At 44.1% G+C, this 18,822-nt stretch overlaps 1 protein-coding gene across 2 annotated transcripts in view; it reads left to right on the plus strand.

The window, feature by feature from the left end:
• ccdc28b (coiled-coil domain containing 28B) overlaps window positions 1-18,822 on the plus strand; it is a 55,130-nt gene that overhangs the window by 35,970 nt on the left and 338 nt on the right. Inside the window, exon 6 of one of the 2 annotated variants that reach the window (XM_052036109.1) lies at window positions 1,753-11,041. The exons of the other annotated variant lie outside the window; for it this stretch is intronic. Coding sequence (XP_051892069.1) covers window positions 1,753-1,822 — 70 coding nt within the window. The 3' untranslated portion in view covers window positions 1,823-11,041. Of the gene's footprint in view, window positions 1-1,752; window positions 11,042-18,822 lie in introns of those variants that run through there. 2 annotated transcript variants of the gene reach the window in all.

The raw sequence follows: 18,822 nt of genomic DNA on the forward strand, positions 1-18,822 counted from the left end.
GGATAGTGTAAATGGGCAAAAGGTGGGCATGGACATGGTGGGCCAAAGGGTCCATTTCTGTGCTGTACAACTTCTATGACTGTATGAAACTTTCCATGCCAGGTTACAATCTCCTCTGCAGTGCAATCGTTCCCAGTGTGGTGACCAGGACTGCACACAATATTCAAGCTCTCACCTAACCTATGTTTTATAGAGATGTCCCAAGACATCTCCATGTTTTCATATTTCCTGCCTCAGCTAATGAAGATGAGCATCCTGTATGCCACCTTGACCACCCTATTCACCTGTGCTGTCACCTTCAGGGATCTTCAGATATACACCTAAATCTTTTTGTTGGAGAAACAAAAGACTGCAGATGCTGTAATATGGTGCAAAAACACAAACTGCTGGAGGAACTGAGCAGGGCAAACAGCATCTGTAGAGGCAGAGGGTTGATGTTTCTAGTCGAGACTCTGCATCAGGAATTTAAGATCCCTTTGTTTCTGACTAGTCCCTTGGCAACTACCATTCATTGTCCATGTCCTCCCTTTAATAGATGTCCCTCCCCTCACCAAAACCTCTCATTTACCAGGATTAAATTCCATGTGCCATTGCTCTGCCCAATTTACCAGCTGGTCAATATCATTCTGTAGCCCAAGACTATCCTCCTCGCTATCAATACTGCCACCAATTTTGTTTCAACTGTAAACTTACTAATCATACCCTCCTATATTCACATGTAAGTCATTAATGTATACAACAAACAGCACTGGTGTCAGCACAGAACCCTGTGGTACACCATTAGTCACAGGCTTCCAAAGCTGCGTTCCTAGAAAATTATCTGCCTCACGATTTTCCGTGACGTGAAGCTGTGTCCTCTGCGTGTGCATCAAGAAACACGGTTGAAAAACATTTGTTTATTGATTTACATTTTTTTCCACACATTCTGAGAGTGAATTTTACTCCATTGTCTCAAATTTTTGGGTAGTGATTTGTGAGTTCTGTAAGGGCAAATTTCCCTCATGCTATCTGCCATAACGTGGAGGTTAGCTGTACTTTTTTTTTAAATGCTAATATGTTCTAGAATTTCACCACCCCTTCCCTGAATTCTAAAATTATCACACCCTTCTTCATGGTGAATAGATAAAATGTATTCATCTCAAATCTTGTCACATAGATTGCCCCTTTGGTCCCTGATGGACCCACCTCTTTCCCTGGTTATCCTCTACCTCTTAATATACTAAAAAAAAACCTTAGGATTTTCCTTAATCTTGTCTGCCAGTGATGTGCTTACTCTTTGCTCTCCTAATTTTTTTTAGTATCCCCCTACATTTTATTCTCCTGAAGGTCTCCCTGACCCATCTTATTTTAATTTAAACTTGACTTTCAATGCAATAAAAATGGAGAGAGGGATAATGAGTTTCTGTCTCACTATTATCTGTTTTACACGGTTGCACGATTTCAAGGCCATTCGATCATGAAAGAGATTTCTGGCATTCACAATCCTGTGCTCAACTGATGTTTACACACACAGTTCTAGAAACAATCTGCGGTGACCAGGCGGAAGAATTCTAAGAAATAATTCTTTTCTCTCCTGAATCCAGGAACATTATGCCGGTTGCTGTGCTGCACCAAGCTTTAGTTCATGGTTGGCACTACAGTTGTCCACTGAGCTACTTGCAGGTGAAGTAGGTGGAATGTAAGAGTTATTTTAAACTGTTAGGTGCATGATCTTTTGATGATAAGAAGAAATGATCCTTAATAGAAATTAAGACAAAAACTACACCTGGCAGAAAATCAAGAACTGCCAAAAAGTGAAGAGTTGAAATCATCTCCTTCATAGAAATAGTGGAAAATGGGGCCCAAGGGAAAATGGCCTGCACCGATCAATGAAGGCACTGCTTCAAGAGGAAGATATGATGCATCAAATTCCTGTTTTTTAAAACATGGAACATGGGAGCCAGATTTTAAAACCAACTGCTAAGATTCAACAACATGCATAATTTTACTGTCAATTTTCTCTCCTTCTCATAACATTTGCACTTTGTATAGTTTAACTTCATCCTATGTTTTGCGCATTGCCAAGTAAGCTTTGGATGAGCTCTCCCATGTCTAATTATGCAACAAATCCTGTAATGAGTCATAACACTGTATGGCACAGAAACAGGGCTTTCTGCCCACCACATCCATGTCACCATTGTTTCCATCCACACTAATCCCATTTGCCTGCATTAGGTCTGTATCCTTTCAAGCCTAGCCTATTCAAGTGCCTCTCTAGGTGTCTTTTAACTGTTATGATATCTGCCTCCACCACCACCTCTGCAAGCACATTCTAGATATCAACTACACCGTGTGGAAAAACTTTCCCCTTGGATCCCCTTTAAATCTCTTCCCTCTTACCTTAAACTTAGAAGACAAAAGAGATTGAAAATGCTGGAATCTGGATCAAAATTATGAGAGGCAAGGATAGGGTAGATAACCAGTCTTTTTCTTCTCAGGGTGAAAATGTCAAATACTAGAGGGGCATAGCTTTAAGGTCCATATCTTTCTAAAGCTTTCCTATTGATGTACCTGTCCAAATGTCTTTTAAACATTGTAATTCTACCTGCCTCTAGCACTTCTGGTAGCTCATTCCATATATCCACCACCCTCCGAAAAAGTTGCCCCCTCGGGTCTCTTTTAAACCTTTTCCCTCTCACCTTAAACCTCTGCCATCTAGTTTAAGCCTCCCTGATCCTGGGAATAAAACTGTTACCATTTGCCTTATCTTTGACCCTCATGATTTTATAAACCTCTATAAGATCACCCCTAGGCCTCCTTCACTTCAGGGAAAACAGACCCAGTCTCTCCTTATAACTCAAACCTTCCATTACTTACAACATCCTTATGAATCTTTTCTGCACCCTCTCTAGTTTAATCACATCCTTTCTTTAGTATGTCAAATAAAAACTGCACACAATATTCCAGGTGTGGTCTCACCAATGCCTTGTACAGCTATAACATGACATCCCAACTCTTGTCCTCAATACCCCTAACCATGAAGGCAAGCAGGCCATATGTCTTCTTCACCACCTCATCTGCTTGTGTGCCATTTTCAGGGAACGATGTACTTGTAAACCTGTGTCTCTGTTGTACAACATTCCCCAGGGCTCCGTTGTTCACTGATCGAGTGCGGCCCTGGTTTAACATTCCAAAATGCATCAATTCAGACTTGTCTAAATTAAATTTCATCTGCTATTCCTTTGCCCACTTTCTAAGTTGATCTAGATCCTGTTGTAACCTTAGACAACCTTCTTCACTGTCCACCACAATTTTGGTGTCAGCTGTAAACTTGTGAATCAGTCTCATCCAAATAAGAACATAAGAAACAGGAGCTGGAGTTGGCCATCTGGCCTGTTGAGCCTGCTCCACCATTCAATAAGATCATGGCTGCTCTGGCTGTGGACTCAGATCCACCAACCTGTCTTTTCCCCATAACCCTTAATTCCCCCACTATGCAAAAATCTAACTGTCTTAAATATATTTAATGAGGTAGCCTCTACTGCTTCCCTGGGCAGAGAATTCCAAAGATTTACTACTCTCTGGGAAAAGCAGTTTCTCCTCATCTCCATCCTAAATCTGTTCCCCTGAATCTTAAGGCTCTGTCCTCTTGTTCTAGTCTCACCTACCAGTGGAAACAACCTTCCTGCCTCTACCTTATCTGTCTCTTCCATAATTTTATATGTTTCTATAAGATCCCCTCTCATTCTTCTGAATTCCAGTGAGTATAGTCCCAGGTGACTGTCCTCCTAGGCTAACCCCCTCACCTCTGGAATGAACCTGGTGAACTTCCTCTGCACTGCCTCCAAAGCCAGTATATCTTTCCTCAAGTGAGGAGACCAGAACTGCACATAGTATTCCAGGTGCGGTCTCACCAGTACCCTGTACATTTGCAGCATAACCTCCCTGCTCTTAAATTCAATTCCACAAGCAATGAAGACCAACATTCCATTTACCTTCTTGATAACCTGTTGCACCTGCAAACCAACCTTCGGCGATTCATGCACAAGCCCTCCCAAGTCCCTCTGCACAGCAGCATGCTGCACTCTTTCACCATTTAAATAATAATCTGATCTATTTTTCCTTCTAAAGTGGATGACCTCGCCTTTATCAACATTGTACTCCATCTGCCAAACCCTTGCCCAATCACTTGACCTATCTATATCTCTGCAGACTGTCTGCATCCTAAGCACAATTTGCTTTTCCACTCAGTGTCATCAGCAAACTTAGATATGTAGCACGAGGTCCCCTCTTCCAAATCGTTAATGTATATCGTGAACATTTGCGGGCCCAGCATCAACCCCTGCAGCACCTCGATCAGCACTGATTGCCAATCAGAGAAACACCCATTTATCCTAACTCTCTGCCTTCTTTTGGTTAACCAATCCTCTCTTAATTCTAATACCTCACCCCCAACTCCATGCATCCTTATCTTATGGATAAGTCTTTTATGCGGCACCTTATCAAACAACACTTGGAAATCCAAGTATACACCATCCACATGTTCCCCTCTATCCACTGCGCTCATTAGATCCTCAAAGAACTACAGTAAGTTTGTCCAACAGGACCTGCCCTTCCTGAATCCATGCTGTGTCTGCCTGATGGAACCACTCTATCCAGATGTCTCATTTTTTTCCTTAATGATAGCTTCAAGCATTTTTCCAACTACAGACATTAAGCTGACTGGCCTATAGTTATTTGTCTTTTGCCTACATCCTTCTTAAACAGTGGTGTGTTATTCACTGTCTTCCAATCTGCTGGGACCTGCCCAGAGTCCAGAGAATTTTGGTATATCGTTAATATGAGGAATGGCATAGTGCTGGTCACAAGGACTCCTATCTGAAAAATAACCCTCCATGATCACTCTCTGACTCCAGTCATTGATGTAGTGGAGAAAGATTTGGGGGCATATGCTGGAATAGGTTCGGAACTAGGACTGTTCCATGTAGCCAACAAAAAGACAGGCATAGCTAGGGCCCATACCTACCTCTTTGATCTGCAGAAAGTGGGAGGAATTGAAAGAAGTTATTGAAGGTAAAGACAAAGTTCTGCAAAGTGACTGAGAGTGTTAGTGGAGGGGAACTGGTTGGGACAGAGGGTCTTAAGACCTTCCTGATGGGGAATGGAGGTGTATAGAGACTGGATGTCCATGGTAAAAAGGTGCCAGTTGGGACAAGGGAATTGGAAGTTAGCAAAATGTTGGAGAGCACGAGAGGTATCCTGATATAAGTGGAACAGGACTGTACAAGGAGAGACCAGATGCAGTCAATGTATGAAGAAATGAGTTCAGTGGGGCAAGAGCAGGCAGAAACAATGGGTCTAGTTGGGAAATTCTGTTTATGGGTCTTTACCTGGTTAAGAGATAGAAACTGGCCTATGCGCTCTTGTTTGGAAAAAGATTCTATCTCTGCCTCTTAATTTTATATACCTCCATCAGGTCAATCTTCAGCATCCTTTGCTCCAGGGGAAACAAGCTCTGCCTGTCCAATCTCTCCCCATAACTAAAGTCCTCCAGTCCAGGCAGCATCCTGGTGAGTCTCCCCTACATCTTCTCTGATGTAATCACATACTTCCTATAGTGTGGCGACCAGAACTGCACACCAAAATGTGCAGCCTCACCAAAATTCTGTAAATTTGCAACACAACATCCCAGCTCTTATATTCTATGCCCTGGCTGACGAAGGTAAACATCAAACCAAGTGTTTGGTAATCAACTGGGCTCCCAGTTCCTAAAAACTTAAACTTTGCAGAATCAATCACAGTTGTCATGGATGGAAGTACTGCTGGTGTTGGTTCTAAAGCAAGCTAGAGTTTAGATTGTTTACTTTGTACGAAGCACTGCAGCATTGTGAGCTGGTAGCTAGTTATTCCTTCCATTTCAAAAACCTATCTGAAAATTGAACATAGAACAGTACAACACTGTACAGGTCTTTCAGCCCACGATGTTGTGCCAACCTATATAAACCTTATCCACATTCCAACTATCCCCCTTTCTGCTTCACCTCCCATAACCCTCTCTTTTTCTTTCATTCATATGCCTATCTAATAGTCTCTTAAATGACCCTATCCTATCAGTCCCTACCACCAGCCCCAGCAGTGCATTTCAGGCACCTACCATCTCCCCTGAACTTTCCTCCATACACCTTAACCAGGTGACTTCTAGTATTGGCCATTACTGCCCTGGAGAAAAGGTGCCGGCTGTCCACTCTGTCTCTGCCTCTCATAATCTTATACACCTCTATCGTCACCTCTCATCCTCTGTCGCTCCAAAGAGAAAAGCCCCAGCTCGCTCAACCTATCCTAATAAGACATGTTCTCTAATCCAAGGAACGTCCTTGTATATCTCCTCTACGCCCTCTCCAAAGCTTCCACATCCTTCCTATAATGTGGTAACCAGAACTGAACACAATATTCCAAGTGTGGTCTAACCAGAGTCTTATAGAGCTGCAACATTACCTCTTGGCTCTTGAACTCAATCCCCCAGCTAATGAAGGCCAGCACAACATAGGCCTTCTTAAATGCCCTATCAACTTGTGCAGCAGCTTTGGGGATGTATGTACTTGGACCTCAAGATCCCTCTGTTCCTCCACACTGCTAAGAATCCTACCATTAACCATATACTCTGAATTCAAGTTCGATCTTCCAAAGTGTATCACTTCACACTTCTCCAGACTGAACTCCATCTGCCACTTCTCTGCCCAGCTCTGTATCCTGTCTAAGTCCTATTGCAGCCTATGACAATATTTTGCACTATCTACTACACCACCAACCTTCATGTTGTCTGCAAACTTACCAACCCACGCTTCCATTTCTTCATCCAAGTCATTTATAAAAATCACAAAGACAGGGGTCCCTGAACAGATCCCTGCGGAACACCACTGGTCACCGACCTCCAAGTCAAATATTCCACTTATACAACCGCCCTCTGCCTTCTGTGGGCAAGCCAATTTCAAATCCACACAGCCAGTTTTCCATGGATTCCATACCTCATGACTTCCTGGATGAGCCTATCACGGGGAACCTTATCAAATGTCTTGCTAAAATCCATATATACCACATCCACCGCATTAACTTCATGAATTTATCTTGTCACTTCCTTGAAAAACTCTATTAGGCTCTTGAGGCATGACCTGCCCTTCACAAAGCCATGTTGACTATCCCTAATAAGACACTGCTTCTCCAAATGCTCGTAAATCTTGTCCCTAAGAATCCTCTCCAATCCTTTCCTACCACTGACTTAAGACTCACTGGTCTATAATTCCCAGGATTATCCCTTTTACCTTTCTTGAACAATGGAAAACGTTTGTCATCCTCCAGTACCACTCCTGTGGCCAGGGAGGACTCGAAGATCTTTGTTAACGCTCCAGCAATATTTTCCCGTCGCTTCCCATAGTAACCTAGGGTATATCCTATCTGATCCCTGGGACTTATCTATCCTCATGCTTTTTAGTCGCTCCAACACTACTTCTTTCTTAACCTCAACATGTTCCAACACATTGGCCTGTTCTACGCTAACCTCACATTCATCTAAGTCACTTTCCCTGGTGAACACTGAATCAAAATATTCATTCAGGACTTCCCCTACCTCCTTTTCCTCCAGACACATTTCCCCCCCCCCCCCTTATCCTTGAGTGGTTCTACCCTCACCCTAGTCATCCTCTTGTTCCTCACATGCATGTAGAACACCTTGGGGTTTTCTTTAACCCTACTTGCCAAGGTCTTCTCATGTCCCCTTCTAGCTCTCCTAAGTCCCTTCTTAAGGTCCCTCCTGGCTACCTTATAACTTACAAGAGCCCAGTCTGATTTTTGCTTCCTGAACCTTAAATATGCTTCCTTCTTCCTCTTGAATAAACCTTCTATCTCTCTTGGTAACCATGGTTCCTTCACCCTACCATCCTTTCCTTGTCTCAGTAGGACAAACCTACCTAGAACCCCATGTAAGTGGTCCTTAAACGTCCTCCATATTTTTGCGGTGCATTTTCCTGAGAACATCTGTTGCCAATTTACGCACCCAAGTTCCTGCCTAATACCATCGTAATTTGCCCTCTCCCAGTTAAATACTTTCCCATAATTTCTACTCCTATCCTTGTCCATGGCTGTGCTAAAGGTCAAAGAGTTGAGGTCACTATCCATAGAACCATAGAAAACTACAGCACAGAAAACAGGCCAATTGGCCCTTCTAGTTTGTGCTGATACATTATTCTGCTAGTCCCATTTACCTGCCCCCAGCCCATACCCCTCCAGACCTCTCTCATCCATGTATCTATCCAATTTACTCTTACAAGTTAAGAGCGAGCCAGCATTTACCACATCAGATGGCAGCACATTCCACACTCCCACCACTCTTTGAGTGAAGAAGTAAGTTCCCTCTAATGTTCCCCCTAAACCTTTCCCCTTTCACCCTAAAGCCATGTCCTCTCGTACTTATCTCTCCTAATCTAGGTGGAAAGAGCCTACTTGCATTAACTCTGTCTATGCCCCTCATCATTTTGTAAACCTAAAAATGCTCACCCACCAACAGTTCTGGCACCTGACTAGGTTCATCGCCTTAGTACCAGACCCAGCATAGCCTCTCCTCTAGTCGGTCTGTCCACATAATATTGTCAGGAATCCTTCCTGTATGCACCTAACAAATTCCACCTCATCTAAACCTTTTGCACTAAGGAGGTGCCAATCAATATTAGAAAAGTTGAAGTCACTTGTGACAACAACCCTGTTATTTTTGCATGTTTCCAAAATCTGCCTCTGGATCTGCTCCTCAGTGTCCCATTGGCTGTTTGGAGGCCTATAGAATGCTCCCAATAGAGTGATTGCTCCCTTCCTGTTTCTGACTTCCACCCACACTGACTCAATAGACGATCCCTCTAATGACGACCTCCCTTCCTACAGTTGTGATACTATCCCTGATTAGCAATGCCACCGCGCCCCCCCCCCCCCAACTCCCTTCCTATCCTTTTGAAATATCTAAACCTCGGAACCTCAAGCAGCCACTCCTGCAGTTGCGACAGCCAAGTCTGTAATGGCCACAACATCGTAATTCCACGTACTGATCCGTGCTCTAAGTTCATTACTCTTATTCTTAACACTTCTTGCATTAAAATAAACACATTTCAACCCATCTGACTGCATTTATGCTCTATCCCCTGCCTATCCTTCCTCACATTCTCAGTACCATTCACATCTATTTCTACACCAACTGATCTATTTTCTAATCTAACACTCCAGTTCCCATCCCCCCTGCCAACCAAGTTTAAACCCTCCCCAACAGCTCTAGCAAACCTGCCTGCAAGGAGATTGGTCCCTCTCAAGTTCAGGTGTAACCTGTCTCTTTTGTACAGGACATATCTTCCCCAGAAGAGATACCAATAATCCACAAATCTGAACCCCTGCCCCCTATACCAACTCTTCAGCCACTCATTAGTCTGCTATATCTTCCTATTCTTTCCCACCCTTGCTCGTGTCACAGGCATCAATCCAGTGATTACTACCCTTGAGGTCCTGCTTTTTAGCTTCCTTCCTAACTCCAGTACTCGCTCTTCAGGACATCATCCCTTATCTTACCTACATCGTTGGTGCCAATGTGTACTACGACTTCTGGCTGCTCACCTTCCCCCTTAAGAATGTTGTGCACTTGATCCAAGATGTCCCTGACCCTGGCACCTGGGAGACAACATACCATCCAGGAGTCTCGTTCTTGTCTACAGAATCTCCTGTCTGTTTCCCTAACCAACGAATCCCCTATCACCCTCCCCCCTTCCTTTCTGAGCCACAGAGCCGGACACTGTGTTGGATGGAGGAGAATGAAAATAGAAAATACATTCTGTAGAAAACATCCTGGAGAATGTACAAAGTAAACTGCTACATGAGGACAATTTCTTGCTGGTAGGTGGGTATGTACACCCCAGCTCCCCATTCCCCAAAGGATTTTCATTACCTAGCACTTTCAAGAATCTCTCAATGCACAACTGAATGACAGACCATTTAAGAAAGTTGTGCATTGAGTTGAAAGCTCCTGCTCTTGGGATTTTATTCCAGGTATATGTGATTACTGCACAGAGGAAACCTTCAACTTGAGAAAGTAACGTTAGCAAATCCAGAAGTATGTGGGAAATGTGGTGATTTTGGTTATAAGAACATAAGAAACAGGAGCAGGAGTCATATGGCCTGTCGCGCCTGCTCCGCCATTCAATAAGATCATGGCTAATCTGGTCGTAGGCTCAGATCCACCTACCTACCTTTTCCCCATAACTTTTAATTCCCCTACTATGCAAAAATCCATCTAACTGTCGAGCCTGCATCGGTGCAAAAACGAATCATGGTGTCCAAGGTGACTTACGTGTAGCTGTGTTTAAAATGTTTTAAAGATCTTATGAAATTGTTTTGTGTTATCATTTTTTTCTTTACCTCCCACTCTGTAGGAGTGAGTTCCACATTTTCACCTCGCAGGTTTATAAAGTTAAGAGTTTTCTACTAAAATTTATACAAATATTGCTGAAGATTACTTAGAAAAGCAGCAGATACCCTACTGCAATTATTTTCCTTGTATGTGAATCTAATTCTGTAAAGTCTTTCCTGGATATAATTAATTTTAAATATTGTACAAGCTATTTTTCACTGACACTGTATTCTTATATTGCGCATTTATTTTCTTGGACAGAAACACATATGTGTATCCTGTCCATTGACCCATAGCCAAATAATATCCATTTCCTCATTTACTGTACTGTAAACTCTTCTACTGAGAATATGGCTTAAAAAGAATTTGCAGCACTTCGGTCCAACTGGCCTTGCTGATAGTTTGCCTTTGCACTTCAAGTTCCATATTCTAGATAAGCAAGTTACTCCAAAATTCTTTACTGTCTACTTTATACTTGGGAATTTTCTCCCTAAATACATCCATTTAATCTTTTAATTCCTACCAAAAAGCCACCAATTAACCAACTGTTTGCCATTCTTCTAATCACACCTCCTTCGATAGCCACCTGTTATTTCTTATGTGAAACACCCAATAAAAGAGCTTATATAAAACTGTATAATGTTAGTTTTTGTTTTATTTAACTTAAAAGGTAGTCTAAATATGCCCAGTTTACCATCCTATGCAATGAGAAAGGGCTGATTGACTCTTGTTCTTGGACCTTCGGGGAAAAATGGGCATAATTTTAGATTGAGTGTGAAAGTGACATGGATCAATGCGAAACAATGGTCTTAAATCTAAACAAAGGAATCTATGAAGCGATGAGAGGAGAATTGGTTAAGGTTGATCAAAAGAACACATTGAAAGGATGATAGTGAACAGGAAATGGTTAGCATTTGAAGAAATAATGCTGAAGTTGCAAAAGAAATATATTTCCTCTAAGACACAAAATTCCAATATGCAAAGTGATTCTTCCATTACTGACGACAGAAATTAAAGATAATATTAAATCAAAGGAAGAGGCTTATTAAATTGCCAATAACAGCAGTAGACCCGAGGGTTGGGAATAGTTTAGAAGTATTGGTATTGATTTATTATTGTCACTGGTACTGAGGTACAGTGAAAAATTTGTCTTGCATACCAAGTACAGGTCAATTCATTACACCGTGCAGTTACATTAAGTTAGTACAGAGTGCATTAATGTAGTACAGGTAAAAACAATAACAGTACAGAGTAATGTGTCACAGCTACAGAGAAATTGCTGTGCAATAAGGTGCAAGGTCACAACAAGGTAGATCGTGAGGTCAGAGTCCATCTCATCGTATAAGGGAACCGTTCAATAGTCTTATCACAGTGGGGTAGAAGTTGTCCTTAAGTCTGGTGGTACATGCCCTCAGGCTCCTGTATCTTCTACCCGATGGAAGAGGAGAGAAGAGAGAATGTCCCGGGTGGGTGGGGTCTTTGATAGGTAAAGGAGGAACAAGCAATTGATAGTGAGCAGGAGCCGGAACTTGGAACGAGAGGCGGGGGTTTTCAAAAGAGCTGAGTCTCTGTGCTTGGTGTTCTTTTTCAGTGAGCAGGACCCGTAAAGAGGCACACTTGCATATGTTTACTAATAATTGGCTAATTAGCTAATCGGCAGCAGCCAATAAAAAGAAGCTAGGGTTAAGCGGAGTGGCCATTGTTGGAGCGGTTCAGTGTTAGAGTGGGGGACTCGGGCTTCAGTGAGAAGAGGCTGAGTAAGTGACTGAGGTGAGGAGAGAGCCAGCAGCTCTTGGAAAAAAAAGGTTTTAGTAAGAAGGCACAGGTAAGAACAGGTAAGGTCTTTATTCTGTTGTCTGTAAATCCTTAGTCCTTGATTCAGTGTAGGCAGTGGAATGCACCTCCTGTAAGATGTGGGATGTCAGAGAACCTCACAGTCTCCCTGGTGACTACATCTGTAGGAGGTGCACCCAGTTGCAGATCCTGACTGACCAGATTAAGGAACTGGAACTGGAGCTGGAGTTGAATGTACTCAGGACCATCCAGGAAGCTGAAAATCTCATAGATGAGACTTTTACTGAGGTAGTCACACCCAGGGTACAGGCTTCAGATAGATGGGTGACCACCAGGAGAAGTAAGGGGAGTAAGCAGTCAGTGCAGGGTTCTCCTGTGGCCATTCCCCTCAGCAACAAGTATACACCTTTGGATACTGCTGTGGGAGGGATTACCTATCAGGGCACAGCAGCAACATCCAGGTCAGTGGCACTGTGGCCAGCTTGGGCTCAGCAGGGAAGGGTAAAGTCAGGCAGAGCAATAGTGATAGGAGATTCAATAGTTAGGGGGACAGACATGAGATTCTGTGGCCGTGAAAGAGACACCAGGATGGTGTGTTGCCTCCCAGGTCCTAGGGTCAAGGATATCTCAGAGCGGCTGCAGAATATTCTCAAGGGGGAGGGTGAGCAGCCAGAGATTGTGGTGCACGTTGGCACCAATGACATAGGTAGAAAGGGGGAAGAGGTCCTGTGCAGTGAGTGTAGGGAGTTAGGAAAGAGGCTGAAGAGCAAGACCTCCAAGGTAGTAATCTCTGTATTACTCCCAGCACCACGTGCCAGTCAGAGCAAGAATAGGATGAAAGAACAGATGAATGAGTGGCTGAGGTACTGATGCAGGGTGCAGGGGGCAGGGTTTCAGTTTCTTGGATCATTGGAGCCTCTTCTGGGACAGAGATGACCTGTACAAGAGGAATGGGTTGCACCTCAACTGGAGGGGAACCAATATCCTGGCCAGGAGGTTCATCAGTGCTGCTTGGGAGGGTTTAAACTAGTTTGGCAGGGGGGTAGGAACCAGAGCACTGGGTCAGAAAGTGGAGGGATTGAGAGGAAGGGACATGTCAGGGCCAGTGAACACAGGCAGGAGCAAACTAATAGACACAATGGGACGGACAGGTTGAAGTGTGTGCATTTGAATGCTAGGAGCATTATGGGTAAGGGTGATGAACGTAGAGCATGGATCAGTACATGGAACTATGGTGTTGTGGCCTAAACAGAGACTTGGTTGAGAGAGGGACAGGAATGGATGCTTAATGTTCCAGGGTTTCGATGTTTTAGAAAAGACAGAGAGGGAGGGGAGAGTTGCACTACTGATCAGGGACAATATCACAGCTGCACTCAGAGGGGACATAATGGAGGGCTCGTCCACTGAGTCTGTATGGGTAGAACTCAAAAATAAGAAAGGTGCAATCATGGGATTATACTACAGACCCTCCCCCCCCCCCCAATAGCCACCAGGGCATTGAGTAACAGATATGCAGTTAGATTAGGGAAAGGTGTAAAACTGATAGGGTTGTTGTCATGGGGGACTTCACCTAATATAAACTGAGACCTCCTTAGTGTAAGAGGTTTAGGCAGGACAGAATTTGTTAGGTGCACCCAGGAGGGTTTCTTAAATTAAAATGCAGATAGTCTGAGAGGAGGGGCTGTACTGGACCTGGTGTTGGGTAATGAGCCTGGCCAGGTGACTGATCTTTCAGTGGGAGAACAGTTAGGGAACAGTGACCACAACTCCTTAAGTTTTAAGATAGCTATATATAAGGATAAGTATGGACCTTGCAGGAGAGTATTAAATTGGAGCAGGCCATGTTACGAGACCATTAGGCAGGAACTAGGGAGAATTAATTGGGAACAGTTGTTTTTGGGCAAGTCCACATCTGACATGTGGAGGGTGTTTAAAGACCAACTGCACAGAGTACAGGACAGGGATGTTCCAGTAAGAAGGACAAGGATGGAAAGATAAGAGAACCTTGGATGTCGAGAGAGATGGTGAATTTAGTCAAGAGGAAAAAGGAAAAGTATGTAAAGCTAAGGAAGCTCGGATCAAACAGAGCACTTGAGGATTATAAAGAAGCCAGAAAGGAACTCAAGGGAATTAGGAAAGCCAGGAGGGGCCTTGAAAAATCCTTGGCAAGTAGCATTAGAGAGAATCCCAAGGCATTCTACACATATATCAAGAGCAAGAGGATAACTAGGGAGAGGGTAGGACCACTCAGGGACAAAGGAGGGAACATGTGCTTGGAAGCAGAGGATGTAGGTGAGGTCCTTAATGAGTACTTTGCATCAGTACTTACCAGGGAGAACAGTGTAGAGCATGCTAATATGCTAGGGCATTTCGAGGTGAAGGAGGAGGTAGTGTTGGGTCTCTTAAAGACCATTAAGGTGGATAAATCCCCAGGGCCTGATGGGATATACCCTAAGTTATTGAGAGAGGCAAGAGATGACATTGCTGGGGCCTCGACCAATATCTCTGTGTCCTCTCTAGCTACAGGCGAGGTCTCGGAGGACTGGTGAGTAGCGAACGTTGTTCCATTATTCAAGAAGGGAAACGGATAATCCTGGTAACTATAGATCAGTGAGTCTCACATCAGTGGTAGGGAAGTTACTGGAGAGGATTCTTAGGGATAGGATTTATGAGCATTTGGAAAACCACAGCCTAATTAGGGACAGTCAGTATAGCTTTGTGCAGGGCAAGTTGTGCCTTACTAATTTGATCGAATTTTTTGATGAGGGTGATTGATGAAGGTAGAGCTGTGGATGTTGTCTACATGGATTTTAGTAAGGCGTTTGACAAGGTCCCTCATGGGAGGCTCACCCAGAAGACTAAGATGCATGGGATCCATGGTGAATTGGCCATTTGGATTCAGAACTGGCTTGCCCGTAGAAGAGAGAAGGTAGTGGTCGATGGGAGTTACTGTAGCTGGAGGTCTGTGACGAGTAGTGTTCCTCAGGGATCTGTACTGGGACCTCTGCGGTTTGTGATATATATAAGTGACCTGGATGAAAACGTACATGGGTGGATTAGTAAGTTTGCTGATGATAAGAAGATTGGTGGTGTTGTGGATAGCATAGAAGACTGACAAAGGATACAGTGGGATACAGATAGAACATAGAACATTACAGCACAGTACAGGCCCTTCAGACTACGATGTTGTGCCGACATTTTATCCTGCTCTAAGATCTATCTAACCCTTCCCTCCCACATAGCTCCCCATTTCTCTATCACTCATGTATCTATCTGAGTCTCTTAAATGTCCTGAATGTATCTGCCTCCATCACCTCTGCCCGCAATGCATTCTATACACTCACCACTCTCTGTGTGTGGGGAAAAACCTGACATTTCCCCCTATACCTTCCTCCAATCACTTTAAAGTTATGCCCCCTCATGTTAGCCATTTTTGCCCTGGGAAAAAGTCTTGGACTGTCCACTTGATCTATACCTCATCATCTTGTACACCTCTATCAAGTCACCTCTCATCTTCCTTCGCTCCAAAGAGAAAAGCCCTAGCTCTCTCAACCTATCCTCATAAGACATGCTCTCCAATCCAGGCAGCATCCTGATAAATCTCCTCTGCACCCTCTCTAAAGCTTCCACATCCTTTCTATAATGAGGCGACCAGAACTGAACACAATACTCCAAGTGTGGTCTAACCAGAGTTCTATAGAGCTGCAACATTACCTCGCGGCTCTTGAACTCAATACCCCAACTAATGAAAGCCAACACACCATACGCCTTCTTAACAACCCTATCAACCCGCACGGCAACCTTGAGGGATCTATGGACGTGGACCCGAAGATCCTTCTGTTCCTCCACACTGCTAAGAGTCCTGCCATTAACCTTGTATTCTGCCTTCAAATTCGATCTTCCAAAGTGCATCGCTTCACACTTTTCTGGGTTGAACTCCATCTGCCACTTCTCAGCCCAGCTCTGCATCCTATCATTGTCCTGTTGTAACCTACAGCAACCTTCTACACTATCCACAACACCACCACCGTTTGTGTCATCTACAAACTTACTAACCCACCCTTCCACATCCTCATCTAAGTCATTTATAAAAAATCACAAAGAGCAGGGGTCCCAAAACAGATCCCTGCTGAACACCACTGGTCACTGACCTCCAGTCAGAATACCCTCCAACTACAGCCACCCTCTGTCTTCTATGGGCGAGCCAATTCTGAATCCACACAGCCATGTTCCCCTGGATCCCATGCCTCCTGACTTTCTGAATGAGCCTTCCATGAGGAACCTTATCAAATGCCTTACTGAAATCCATGTACACCACATCCACTGCTCAACCTTCATCAATGTGCTTTGTCACATCCTCAAAGAACTCAATCAGGCTCATGAGGCACGACCTGCCCCTCACAAAGCCATGCTGACTGTCTCTAATCAGCGCATGCTTCTCCAAATGCCCATAAGTCCTGTCTCTAAGAATCTTCTCCAGTAATTTGCCCACCACTGAAGTAAGACTCACTGGCTTGTAATTCCCAGGGTTGTCCCTACTCCCTTTCTTGAACAAATGAACAACATTTGCCACCCTCCAATCATCTGGCACTACTCCTCTGGAGAGTGAGGACGCAAAGATCATTGCCAAAGGTGCAGCAATCTGTTCCCTCGCTACCTGTAATAACCTTGGATATTCATTAAGGACCTTCCCTACCTCTTCTGACTCCTGGCACATGTTTCCTTTTTTATCCCCAGTTGGTCCTACCCTCACTCTCGTCATCCTCCTATTCTTCACAAATGTGTAGAACGCCTTGGGGTTCTACTCGTTGAGGCTTTCTCATGCCCCCTTCTAGCTCTCCTAAGTCTATTCCTAAGCCCCCTCTTGGCTACCTTGTAACTCTCCAGAGCCCTGTCTGATCCATGCTTTCAAACTTTAGGTAAGCTTCTTTCTTCATCTTGACATGATATTCTACATCTCTTGTCAACCATAGTTCCTTCACTCTACCATCCTTACACTGCCTCAATGGGACAAACCTATCCAGAACCCCGTGCAAGTACTCCTGAAATAATCTCTGTAAGTAACAAGTTCCAGGCTAACAGCATCATAATTCCCCCTCCCCCAATTAAATACTTTCCCATATCTTCTGCTCCTATCAAGATCGAGAGTTATGGTCACTGTCTCCAAAATACTCTCCCACCAAGAGATCGGAAACCTGATCAGGCTCTTTGCCTAGTACCAGGTCCAGTATGGCCTCTCCTCTAGCTGGCCTGTCCACATCCTACCTGGACACTCCTAACAACTCTGCCCCATCTATCTCCTTTACACTAAGGAGGTACCGATCAATATTAGGAAAGTTGAAATCACCCACGAAAACAACCCTGTTATTTTTGCACCTTTCCAAAGTCTGCCTCCCGATATGCTCCTCAATGTCTCTGCTGCTATTGGGATGGGTTTGTAGAATACTCCCAACAGAAGTGTTTCTGACTTCCACCCAGACTGACTCAGTGGACGATCCCTCCAGGACATCTTCCCTTTCTACAGCTGTGACACTGTCCCTGATCAGCAAAGCCACTCCCCCACCTCTTACCTCCGCCCGTCCCTTCTGAAACATCTAAACCCAGGAATATCCAGCAGCTATTCCTGCCCTTGTGACAGCCAAGTGTCTGTAATGGCCACCATGTCATAGTTCCACGTACCTACCCATGCTCTAAGTTCATCAGCCTTGTTCCTGATACTTCTCGCATTAAAGTAGACACACTTCAGCCCATCCAACTGACTGCAATTTTGCCTTTTCAAATGACTATCCTTCCTCAGTCTTTCTACACTCTGCATCTACTTGTACACTAAATGAACCAAACTCTGACCTATCACTTGGGTTCCCATCCCCCTGCAAAACAAGATCAGTTGCTGATATGTGCGGAGAAATGGCAGATGGAGTTCAACCCAGCTAAATGTGAAGTGTTGCACCTTGGGAGATCAAATGTAAAGAGACAGTACACTGTTAATGGCAGGACCCTTAACAGTGTTGATGAGCAGAGGGATCCTTGGGTCCAAGTTCATAGCTCCCTGAAAGTGGCTACACAGGTTGATGGGGCAGTAATGGTGGCATATGGATTCTTGCTTTCATGAGTCGAGGCATTGAGTTCAAGAATCAGGAAGTTATGCTGCAGCTATATAAAACTTCATTTTGGCCACATCTGGAGTATTGCATTCAGTTCTGGTTGCCCCATTTATAGGAAGGATGTTGAGACTTTGGAATGGGTGCAGAAGAGGTTTACCAAGATACTGCCTAGATTAGAGGGCATGTGGTATGAAGCTAGCTTGGACAAACTTGGGTTGTCCTCTCTGGAGTGGCAGAGGCTGAGGGGAGATCTGATAGAGGTTTATAAGATTATGAGAGGCATAGATAGGGTAGACAGCCACTATCCTTTCCCCAGGATTGAAATGTCTAAATCCAGAGGGCATGCATTTAAGGTGATATGGGGTAAGTTCAAAGGAGATGTGTAGGGCAATTTTTTTTAAACACAGAGTGGTGGATGCCTGGAATGTGCTGCCTGGGGTGATGGTGGAGGCAAATATGATAGGGGTGTTCAAGAAGCTTAGAAAGGCACATGAATGTGAGGGAAATGGT

This window comes from Pristis pectinata, chromosome 22 (assembly GCF_009764475.1).
Source record: "Pristis pectinata isolate sPriPec2 chromosome 22, sPriPec2.1.pri, whole genome shotgun sequence".
Taxonomy (NCBI): Eukaryota; Metazoa; Chordata; class Chondrichthyes; order Rhinopristiformes; family Pristidae; genus Pristis; species Pristis pectinata.